The 12655-nt window shown below is 30.2% G+C and overlaps 1 protein-coding gene across 1 annotated transcript in view; it reads left to right on the top strand.

The window, feature by feature from the left end:
* Positions 1–11625, top strand: part of LOC118187358 (neurotrimin-like) — a 554812-nt gene extending 543187 nt beyond the window's left edge. Inside the window, exons 8-9 of the mRNA XM_085818899.1 lie at positions 5878–5955; positions 9456–11625. Of these exons, the coding sequence (XP_085675025.1) occupies positions 5878–5955; positions 9456–9568 (191 nt within the window). The 3' untranslated portion in view covers positions 9569–11625. The remainder of the gene's footprint in view (positions 1–5877; positions 5956–9455) is intronic.
* Positions 11626–12655: the final 1030 nt, after the last annotated feature.

The following is a 12655-nucleotide window of genomic DNA, read 5'->3' as shown; positions in this document are numbered from 1 at the left end:
AGGTATAGCGTAAAGAACGTGACATTCAATAAATGACGTAAGCCCCCCAAAAAACAATAATAAAACCCAAACAAAATTTTTGTAAAGCCATCTCAATAAAACTGAATATTAAAACTGAAAAACAGAAATATGTATGCCAACACTTAACGCTGCTTCGGGAATTTTAAGCGTATACTGCTACGCTGTTTCAAAGTTTTTGTAGTTGTTCTTTGGAATTGTATATGGCGTAAGAAGAAAATCATGCTTTATAATAAAGCTGGAAAGAAAAAAAAATAGTTAAGTGGAAAGAGTGTAACTGCTTCCTGTAGACTGCGAGTTCAGCGAGAGCGTAAAAAACCTTAACAAACCCTTTTGGGCGACAGTTAAAATCTGAAATGTTCATATTTTTATTCTTTTTAATTTTTTTTTTTTTTTTTTTTTTTTTTTTTGTTCCTTTAGTTTAGATTATATGTACATATATATTTTTTAACCTGAGCTGAAATCAGAAGAATGAACATTACGGCTTTCAAAGCAAGAAAATAAATGTTGCGTAATTGAAAAAGATTTCTTAATTTATGCTAAAAGTAACAAAAAATAAATAAATAAAAATAATGAAATTAGTAAATTTCTCTAATTTTAAAGTATTAGCTTGGGTTATGTGAATTAATACATATACCCTTGCCTTTCTGTATATGAAATGAAATATAATATTAATGTTAAAAGACTTTCCTTAATATAGTCAATAGTAACTCTAAATTAAAATCAGAATTCCTAAATTAAACTTAGAGCAGAGAAAAAAGAATAATCCTTGTGGAAACCTCTATACAGTATAGACAGTTAATAACTTTAAATTAGTGCAGAATAAGTAGGCAAATTGCCATAATCTTTTATAGTATCACATTTTACTAATCAACACATAATGATACCACTACGAATTCTGTATGGTATTTTAAACAATACGCTTCATAAGTTTATCACATAAAAATGAATAAATTTCTTAGTTAGATTTAAACAGAATTTATTCTCCAGAGTTGCTTCGAGAACGAGATGACTAAAGACCAGTTCTAGATCAGTAATTAGAGCAAGTTCCTACTAATTCTCTTTGCGTATTAGTTGGATTGGACAAAACGTAATGTAGTTAAATTAACTCGAAAGTCATCAAACAATGCATTTCGAGGCGAATGCTGGCATCCTTGACAGCTGCTTCAGTGATCGGCACGTCTAAAGCAATTTAATTTCTCCCTTAATATCACAGGTTTATTATGTGATACAGTTGTGCATTGTTGCTTTGATGAACCAGTTTATAAATGATACATGAAACCTAAGCGAATTTTACTATGTGTCATACGATTTGTGATCTTTTACGATCAGTGCATATTGCATGAGATAATATTTCCCTTTTTGCATTAAATTTGCACTTCTTTTTTACAGAACTTTGTAGAGTCATTCGTTTTTTTATTCAAGGAGGGGACGTGAAAAACGTGCAATACCCTCCCCGGAACTCGAACCTTGAACATCTCGAATACGCGTCGAGTTTGCTTCCAATAAACCCACGGAGGCATGGGGAAAGAAGGGAGAAAATTCCTTGTAACCTAATATTTTAACACTTAACGGACGGATCAGGTAAAATTACGTTTTCCCATTCTAACTTTGTAGGAAGGGCCACGTAGAAACATGTTTTTGGAATTTTTATTATGCTGCGTTAGTTTTTAATTTTTAATTGTTCTAGTTCAGTTGAGTCATAATATAGGCCATAATCAACTGAGTAGAGCTCGGTTGATTATGTCCTATATTTGCGCCTAAAGAGAAGGATGCCTTTGTGCAGCAGTTTCTAAGGGAGAATGTTTCGTATACACGTTATATATGTTAAAACCACGAAACCATCCACGCACACAGTCCGACTGGAATCGAGCACAGGCCGGAACTACCAGTATTCAGCAATTTTACCTCCTGACCACTCGGGGGGGTTATTTTTATGCGTCCTTTTATTTCTTGTTCCCATTAGTTGTAGTATTATTTGTCGGGTGATCCTACTGCGCAGGTTTGTTTTTTAGGTAGCATTTCTTAGTATTTTACAACCGTTAAAATGTTATGCACGAAAGAGTTTACTGTGCGAGATGCGGAAATCTGTGAGGAAGTTCATACAGTTAAGTTAACCGATGTAAGAACTAATAATGAATCAGAAAACTGTAAATGAAACAAGTCAAATATTTTAATTCTCTCAGGCTCCACTTTACAAGGGTGAATGTTTTACACACTATCACCCTCATAAAAATTACTAGACATGTAAATACATAACCTTGTAAAATTTTATCAAAAATAGTGCGGATTTTATAAAAATGCAATATTTTAAAAACATACACACATGCTTGTTTAATTCTCTTAATTAAATGTCTGGAAACGGAGAAAGACATAGAAACGAACAAACCGTTCATTAAATGCTAATATGTATTTCATATGCAGTCTATATGTTTTCATATGTATCTGCAGATTAAAAGGTAGACACCGATTTATTGTTTTTATAACAGTTGCTTACAAAATGTTGTTTACCACTTTGCAAAGTATATAGTAAACATTCATGTTCTTAGAAATTTTACAGTGATGGCATACAGGTACAGTTACAGTAGATGTATATTTTAATGTTGAATGTTAATGCAGAATTATCGTATTTAATATAATTATATAATTCTAAGTAGCGAATAATGTAACACTTCAGGTGAAAGGTGCATCATTATTACATTTTTAGGGCACGCGGGCTTAATTTAGTTCAATATCATAAGGAAAATCCGATGAGACTTATCTAATAATTTACGGAACAAGTACGTGTGATTTTAAATTCTGATATCTTAAAATTCATGAATAACATATGGAAGCATAATTTAACTTGAGAGATATCGCCTTGATGTGTATGTGTGTGTGTGTACTTAATTATGGCAAAGCACACTAGGGCTATCTGCCTAAGGGGAGGGATGTCTTCGACTTTCTAAGGGATACTGGCTCGCATACACGTTACACATGGGGAAAACCACGAAAACACCCACGCAGCCAGCCCGTTCGCGGGATTCGAACCTCGGACCGAACTACTAGTGTTCAGCGACTTTACCGCTCAGCCGGTGGTGGGCCAGATATCGCCTTGAATAATATACTAAAATAGCAGTAACGTATTGCCAATTATTCAGTTTAGTAACAAAGACACATATTGTAAATATGTAAAAATCAAGCATATTTAATTAAGAAAGGTAAATGACTAAAATGTTCTTTGTTGTTGTGACTTATTTCACTTGTTTGAAAGAAACATCAGAACAAGCCCACGAAATTCATCGTGGCAAGGAGTGCAAAATTGCGCATGTCGTTTGCAAGAGCCTTGAACACCATACAAGTGAGAGTAGGACTTTCAGTTCTGCCCCCAAATTTGATGGAGAACTCTCACCCCTCTTCCCCTACCATCAGCCTCTCGAGAGGAATTTCAACTTGCCGCATATTCAGAGTGTCCCCATGCAGCAGAAACACTGTACAACATCCATGCCTCTTCTGGGATTCGAACCCGAGCACTTCGTTACGGCAGTCAGCGTTGCTAACCGCTATCCCGGTTTAGCGGCGAAATGTTATTTGCTGGACATTATCTGCTTAGCTATTGTTATGGGTGTTTTTTGGCTTACCATTTTAAAATGAACAGTTAATTAATATTACTTCCATTTTAAGGGGCTTATTATCTGAAAAATGTAAAAAGAACTTAAAAAATAATAATAAAAAATGTGAAAGGTTTCAGATTTTAAATTACGTCCAAAGGGGCGTTTTTTTAACGTTTTGTGTGTTACCTTTATTTATTAAATATCACGTTCTTTGCACTTAAACCATAAAATTCAGTTCAATAGCAATGTCGCAAAATAATTTTAAAATGAGCATATCTTCAGGATTTCCGATACACAGTTCCGCGCTGGAGATAAAGAGGTTTTTTTCCCCTCCGTACAGTGTTGCTATTGTTCACTTTTAAATTGTTGAGTTTGCTACTCAAAAATTCATTAAAGTTTTACAAAATATTAAATAGACAATAAAACAATTTCCAAATTGTGGCTTCCAGATGCCCGTATTCGGGTGGAAATGTACGTTATTCAAAATTGGATGACTCTAGGTACCGTTGTTTTATCACAGTGCGAGAAATATATATTCATTCATGCAGATTCTTCATTGTTTAATTTTTTTTTTTTTTTGAATATAAGACAAGGCGATAATATTTGGTGGCAACAATTTGAAAAGTGAATCCGACATTTATAGTGGACCGACGCAAAATGCCAAGACGAAAATAATAGTCCTTCAGGGCAAATTGCCCCTTTGGACTAATAAAAATAATGAAGAACATGTAAACCCCGAATTTATTTTGACGTAAAATAGTCTGTTATATTAATATACGTTTAACAGAGTGTCATTAAGTAGGCCAATTGAACTGTAACGGATATTAGTATTAATATGTTGTTCACTTAAAAAAACAGTTCAAATGTTAGATAAGCGTAATAAGATCGCAAATGCTCTATGTCTTTTAAACATGTTATAATGTTTAACTGAATTACACTTATAAAAAATATTTAGGTCAGCGTACATAATGCGTAGTTTCTTTTTTATAGATAATTTCATTTAGGAAAAATGTGTAATAATTAAATACTCTTTGTACTAATATATACAAATAATTTAATTAACTCTTAGCTGATTTATATTAACTTTTTCCGTATTTCTAGGTTAGTATTTCAAATGAAATTATCTTTCCAAATACAATTCTATTACCTTAAAAAAGACATTATGAATCCATTTCCCTCCGAATGGAAAAGTTTTTAAAACTATTTCATAAAGAAAACTGGATCATTTCTATTCTAAACTAATTGAGTTAAGGACTAAAATTAACTAATATTTCTGTAAACAGTTGTGTTTCCAGTTCTATTCTAACTAACTGAGGTCGAAAATTTAGCTAATTAATCTTTCCATAAATCCAGATGCGCTGATATTTAGATTAGATATAAAATGTCTTGCACCGTCTGTGCTCAATGACATAGTTTATCAACCGGCTTTCAGGAACAGCCATATGAAACTATACGTATGTTTACGTAAAATACATTTTATTTGATTAAAATTTATATATATATATATATATATATATATATATATATTATTATAAGCAAAGTTGTAAGAACAATACAAAAAAGACCAATTTTGGTCAAAATTTTTTGTGATTAATGTGCTGCAAAATTAAGGAAATGGGAAGAGAAATTGTAGATAGCTCGCCTAAAAGTTACCAAAAGCTGTGGTTCCAAGAAAAATCCAACATATGCTTATTCAGTAGTTTTTACAAGTTCGAATATAAAACTATATGTGAAATATTTTCGGTAATTTTAACACAGTTTTAAAAAACTAATTAAGTTGAATGAAATGACATATTAGGCTACAGGCGAAATAAAATGTAAATTATAAAACACAGTAAAATACTAATCGATGGAACAAGTTAAAGGCAAAAAATAAAACTGAGTAAAAAACCAATCGATGGAACAAGTAAAAAATATATTAAAAATTAAAAAGCGGAAAGTGGTAAATTAGCTTAAATCGAGGTCCACTCTGGCTTTTCAAGGGAAATTTTCTGAGTGAACATCGAACCAAGCTAACTCCATTACGCGTTTCGAACAAATATTTGCATAAACTCAGTTGTGTTGCCATTTCTATTCTAACTAACTGAGGTAGAAAATTTAGCTAATTAATCTTTCCATAAATCCAGATGCGCTGATGTATCATTTATTTATTCATTAGCGCAGGGCATTAAATATATAATTAAAATTATATAACATTATGCATTGAATTAACCTAATTAAATATTTGTTTTATAAAATGTAATTAATTGTGTTAATTTTTTGAAAGATTATTCTCCTCAAGATTCAGCAGAAAATCCAAATTTTGAACCCAAAGAAGAGTTTTCTCAGATATTAAAAACCAAAGGTATGCTCTTTTACTGAATCTATTGAGAAACTTTTTTTTCTAAATGTGTAGTTATTTGCGGATAAGAATTCAGAAATTTAACGCTGAAAGTTGTAGATTATCATATTTGGTTGTTATTTAAAATTTTCCATAGTACAAACATTTATTCACGATTTATGCAGTATAATATTGCTAAATGTTCAATAATTCTATTGTATATTATTAAAGAAACATCACTTGTCTATAAGCAAGCAAATAAAAAATTATAAATAAAAAAAAAAAAAAAAAAACTGAAGTCTCATATATAATAAATACAAACACGTTTTTCTGAAAAAATACAAAATTATTTATTAATAACTATATTAAGCTGATAACTAAATTAACATTTTAGAGTCGATTTACATGTTTTGATATAATATACCTATCTCTTATTTCTTTCCCAATTTAATTACGAAAAATGTTTACCGATCTAAATATAACTCCTTAATGTTTACCTTACAAATCAATCTTTTGATAACCATAAAAGAGAACGCTTTAATTTAGTTTTATTTCTGCGAAAAATAAAATATAATATCGAAGATTATTTGATATTGTATTCTTATCCAAAGAAATCATGCCGTTTCGTTTCTCTGAAATTTTTAATCATCATATTTTTGCTTTATTTAAAAAGATTTATTTACTTTCTGAAATTCAGTAAGGAAATATCCATGTCTAGAAAATACTTTATTTTTTTCATTCCCTTATAATGATTTTTGAAAATTAAAAAATAATTCCGAAAATTAAAAGAGTAATTTAAACTACCAATATTTTTAAACCTGATTTTTTTAATTGGAAATTTCAGGCACTGTGTTTTAAGTTTAATGAATGATACTATCAGTATTGTAAAACTGTTAAACATATTATTATTTGCTTTTGTTATTTAATATTAAATGTATAACGTACATACGAATATATGCCATATCACTTCACATTTGTAAATATTGCTGAAAATCATTAGTCTTTCATACAGCTTTACTTATATGATGTTAATGCATTATGTATAAGATTTTGAAATCGACTTATTTTTAACGCTCTTCGGAATATTTTCAACTGAGAAATGAATATTCTTACTCAGATTTTGTGTAGCATGTCATACAAACTTTACTATGTTTTCAAGAGCAAAGTCTTGAAAACATAAATAACAAAAATTTTATAAAAACTAATTTCTGTTGAAATCTAATGTCCATTTGTTTGCTTAAAAAGTAGGAAAATTAGTTAGATAAACGATGAAAACTAAAATTAATGTATTTAACTGCTACATTCAAAAACTTCAAACAATAATAAATTTTGGACTGTCACCGGCACTTTTAGAAAATTTATGCGTACATAAATTCATTACTTCTCTCTCTTATATGTTACTCTTAATGTTGCATAGTTACACCCTAACTTTTTAAAGCTTTCATTTTCTACATTACATCCTTCATGTTCAGTGTAATAATCACTTTCTGAATATATTATACATTTTATTACTTTAATAGATGTAAGTTAATTAATTTAAATGAGTATTCAATTAAGACAGAAAATAAGCCCGCTAATAGAAAATATAAAGTTAGCAAAGCAACAACTTGTGTTTGGTGTAGTTTTTAAACAAGACTCTACTGATTTTAAAGGTAAACAGGTGCACGTCCCGCTTCATCAGGAACAAAGAAATCTACAATGAGGAGGCTGTTTTACACCAAAAACGAGTAAAGCGAAAGACCTTCATCTGTTGGCAGAAATAGTAAAGAAAGTTGAAAAATTAAGTTAACAGAATTTTAAAAGCGTAAAGCTTCTTCCGATGATTACTTGGACTTTCTTGAAGCTTTTGATATTCCCAGAGATTTATCTTGTTTAGTTTAATTGTAATCCAATCTCCTTCCTAATGCTTAGAAAGTTTTATTAACTTAATTCGTTTCTATTTCTACCATTAGATATCGCCAGCTTCTCGTTCGCTTTACTCATTTTGGATGCAAATGCAGCCCGTGGCTTTCCCTTTGTAGCAGATTTCTTTGCTCCTGGCGAAGGAAGACTTGTACCTATTCGCCCTCAAAATCGATAGAATTTTGATTAAAATTTACACCAAACAAGGTTAATTCTTTGCTACTTTTATAAATATTCAACTAGTTTATAAATAATTTCTAGACGTATAAACCCCAAAAAACAATACTTTTAGAGGATATGTAATTGCTTGTTAAGCGTAAATGCAAATACGATATACATTTTATATCATAAAATTATTAGAATGGCAAAACATTAGTTGTATTATATTAATTGTATATATATATATATACACATGTGTGTGTGTGTTAATTATATATAATATATATTATATAAATAACCCACACGTACTAAATACATAGAAATTTTGGAAATTTTAGACGTTTTAATGATATCAACTTTAACACAATTTTCTGTTTTGAAAACCGTTCCAATGAGTTTAACAAAAAGAAACGAAATTATTAGAATAAGCAAGTTCTATTAAAATTGTGTTTATACGCAGAAAGTTTTATATTCGTTAAATTTACTATTTTTAATATAAAATATATTGCTTTCCTTTGGTCTATGAAGTTTGGAGTAAAAAATATTATGCTCACTTAACAAATTTTTGACAAAAATTCACCGTTGAAATCTTACTAGAACAAATTTGTCTGGAATTAGTTATAAATAAAAAGTTTAAATGTGATTTTTTATTACCGATTATTATATTCAAACATTTACTGCAATTTTAGTATTCAGAACATGGAAAATATATATTATTGTGTATGATATTTAAGTCTGTTTCGCAGGTAAAATTTTGGAAAATTTTAAGATTACCTGTTTATTAACCTATCAGAATACTCCTCTGCCAATTTTCCCTTCCAATCGTTTTAGTATGAAATAGTAAATGGGACCTGAATATGAAATTATAAATATCCGTTGCGTATAAATCCTTTATGAGAGATACAATATCAATTAATTCCACTTTTATTGAAATATTCATTGTATTTTTTGTCAGTTTGCTTCTGATGTGAAGCATTATGAAAAATATTCCGGCTAGATATTTCTTAAGATTTGAGTGATACTAATCGCTTTTTAAATTGCAAGAATGCAAATGCAACGTATTGTGCATCCTGATTTAAGAACTTATAGCATACATAACACAGCGAGACAATCAAAAGCTCTGATCCTTTTTTTCACTTAATAGAGAAAAGACTCGAAACCCTTTTTCTTTGTTTTCAAACTTTGTTCATGGTACTGAGCATTTTGTTAATATTATCATTTTAACATTTTAGCCAAATAGTTATTTTTGTTTGCACTGGTAGCTTTATCCTAAATCAATAAGAATCAGAACAAAATGAGACAGTTATAGTGTTAGTTCTTTTGGAAAATGAATAATGATATACATACACAGATAGATGTTTAACAACCAAACGACTACATCTATATAATAGAGAGTTTATATGAATAAATTAATAAAATAACGATTTCCTATTTATCATCTTTCATTTTGTTTCTCGTTACAGGAGAAAGTAGCTTAACAGGAGACACCACGAGATCTCCAGCCCAGTGTCTGTCCAGTCTGTTTTGCCTGTTGGTGATCTACTTCCATCACATTTTTGTACTTTACATATCGTGATTCCTCCATTACAAGAAGCATATGATAAGACAAAATCCATGCGAAAGGGTGGACGTCGCATAAACTCGAAGCGAATCTGTTCCTTATGTCATTTTCGTAGATGTACTAAATAAAGGCTGCATTGGATCAAATCTGGAAAAGCGGTGATGCAAATCTCATCCGTCATCTAATGTACTCCATGTATACATTATTTCAAAATATAAAATAATAACCATTTTTGGAGAAAGTTAAAATTTTGCCCTGTTTTATTATGACAGGGTGCAAAAATATTCCGTAATGTAAGTAAATAAAAAATGTAAGGAATATAAATATGTAATGCTATAAAAGCCTAAAACAGACGTTTAGGCTCATCAGAGTAATCTGCTAATTTAAAATATCTTGAATTACTAACCGTTCCATTGATTAAAATGGAGGATTTATTTTTCATATTCATGCTCATAGTTATTAAAGTAACAAAATTGCTAAAAGGTGAAGTATTGTTAATGAGAAAGCAGTTTATATTTCCTTAAAATGACAGTTACTGAATTATTTTACTGCCGTAATATAATTTGCAAATAGAAATATTTTGCAGCTTTTGAAAGAAGTACTTTTTATTTTCCTTGTGTAAAAGTTAAGCTTTCAAAACTAAAACTTTCAAATAAAAACACGGATGGTACTGGCTAAGTTGTAATTTTTAAGGCTGTTTCTTAAACATCATGAAGCGACCTTACCATTTAATATAAATTATGACTTATGTTACATATCATCTTCACAAATTATGATGTTTTCCACCGCTTTCCACACAATACACTATACAAAAGCTTAATCAAGACTATTAATAATGTAACAAAGCAAAAGTAGCAAAAACGAAAGTTTGTGTTAAACACCATATTGCCCTGCAGCTTTTTATACGAACAACCATACGATATGGATACGGATTATGAAGTTGCTTATGTGGCCCCAGAAGGACCTTTATAAGCTAGGTAAAAAAGTTAAGCTTCTGGGAGCACATGACTTTTACGAGCTAGCAGATGAAACTGCAAGAGCGATCAAGTAAGCGAGGTAAAAGTGGAGAGAACATTGTCATCCTGTTCTGCATGTGCGCCTGTCTAATGAAAAGCAAAGGGCGACAAAAGTCACGCTGAGCAAGAAAACAAGTAAATTTTTTGCAGTCAAAGCTAGGTTAAGAAGTAATCATCTCTAAGCATTTGACTAGCGCATGTTTTTATCAAATTATCTTCTGGAATGATTTGGTAGCAAAGAACTTTTGAAAAATGTAAAGCCTCACAGCTAAGTCTAGATCTAAAGGAACATCTTTTAAGTTTAATAATATGGTCCCCTATAGCGTCGATGCTCAAGCAGTGATAGATCAGTTTGTTTCTAATCAGGTAATAAGCATTTACAATTCTAATATTATTCTGTAATACCTGAAGTTTGTAGAAGTCTGCCTTTGAGGCTCACGCCCAAGCTGCAGATGCGTAACATAGAATTAGCCTTATAATGCATAGATATACCTGTGTCGTTTTGTTGAGAGACAGTCCATAATAACTTTCTGGGCGTAGAGAAAGTTGGTTGACGATACCAGAGATTTTTTGTTCTATGATGTGCTTAATATGACAAGTCCATCTGAGCTTTGATCAATAATAATCCCTATATAATTTATATCATTTACACGGTTCACAAATTTTCTGAATAAGCGAAGGATGTTCAATATAGTTTTTAAAATCTGGCGCCTCATTTACAACAGACGCTCAGACTTTAACACTTATTCTCCATTTTCTGCACCAATCCTCAATATATGAAACAAAATCTTTGAGTTTGGAAGTAACATTATCATTTTGGATAGAGAAGAACCCCGCGGTAGCTTGAGATAACTTTATAATGCATTGTTTTCCATTGCTAAGAAATGAATATAGCTAAACGTGTGATGTATCACATGTGTATCTAACATTAGGTGGGATGTATCACAGGATTTACTTTCCGCTCATCAATTTTACCCTCAGCCACCCTACTAAGTCGTAAAAAGGCTTTTGTTCCCATTCTATGGCTCAGGAAACTCAAACAGTTCATTTTAATAAGCAGCAGCTCAGTGCTGAATCTTCCCATGCTGCCGTGAAATACTTGTTAGCAAAGCATATTCTAGAAATGTTGCAAAAGTAATTAATTGGTCAATACTAGAAACTACAGACTGTTGCGGAATATCAGCAAAACATTAAATTGCTTCACGCGTCGATGCAGATTTTTTTGCCGCTTCAGAAGAACAAAGTTCGCCTTATTCCCCAACAAACATTGAATAAATGAACTCAGTTAGAAATAATATTACCTAGGGTTAAAAAAAAATATTTATGTGTCTAACCAGAAATCCGTCACAGTTTATTGAAAGTAAACAGAAATAAAGGGATGTGTTCGAGAGTTAATAATTTTAATTTCTTATTTCGTTGATTACATCTAAGTAAATCATTAATTTATTAGCAGTCATTCTATCTTGCTTTTTCATTTTGTTTATTATATTATTTCATACATTTTATTTTAATCAATAATTCCGCCAGAAAACATAATGTTATTTATTAAACATTTATCAGCTGAGTTTAAAATCTATTCAAGTTCTCCTTTTATAAGGCAAAAAACAAATAAATACGACCAAAAAATACTCATAAAATTAAATAAAGCCCTTTTGTAGTAACCGTTTCAGAATTAGCTTTAAAATAAAGAACAAAATGGGGTCTCATTTTAAGGAGAAAATACTAATTTTTATTTTCGATTTTTAAAAATTATAATGAATTTATCAAACTCCATTTGTACTTAAATGGATCTATCATTCCTGCCATAAAAAAATTATTATTAAATCTTGAGTATAGAACTAATTATTTTTTAAGTGTTGACTTAACGTAAAATAACTTTAATATCTAAGAAGACATAATTGAAAACAAAACTTTTAGTAACTTGGCAATGTAATCTGATTTCTTATTGACATATATTTGATAAACGATTTTAAAAATATTTATGTTTAAAAGTACTTTATCTCAATAATACTTTACTTTTACTTTATCTTAATAATACTTTAAATTTACTTTATCTTAATAATACTTAGATATGCAGATGAGAAAT

This window comes from Stegodyphus dumicola, chromosome 6 (genome assembly GCF_044657685.1).
Source record: "Stegodyphus dumicola isolate Sdum_Otavi_A_Nest chromosome 6, ASM4465768v1".
Classification (NCBI taxonomy): domain Eukaryota; kingdom Metazoa; phylum Arthropoda; class Arachnida; order Araneae; family Eresidae; genus Stegodyphus; species Stegodyphus dumicola.
Note: the sequence above shows the minus strand (reverse complement) of the source record. Positions and strands in the feature narration are given on the sequence as shown.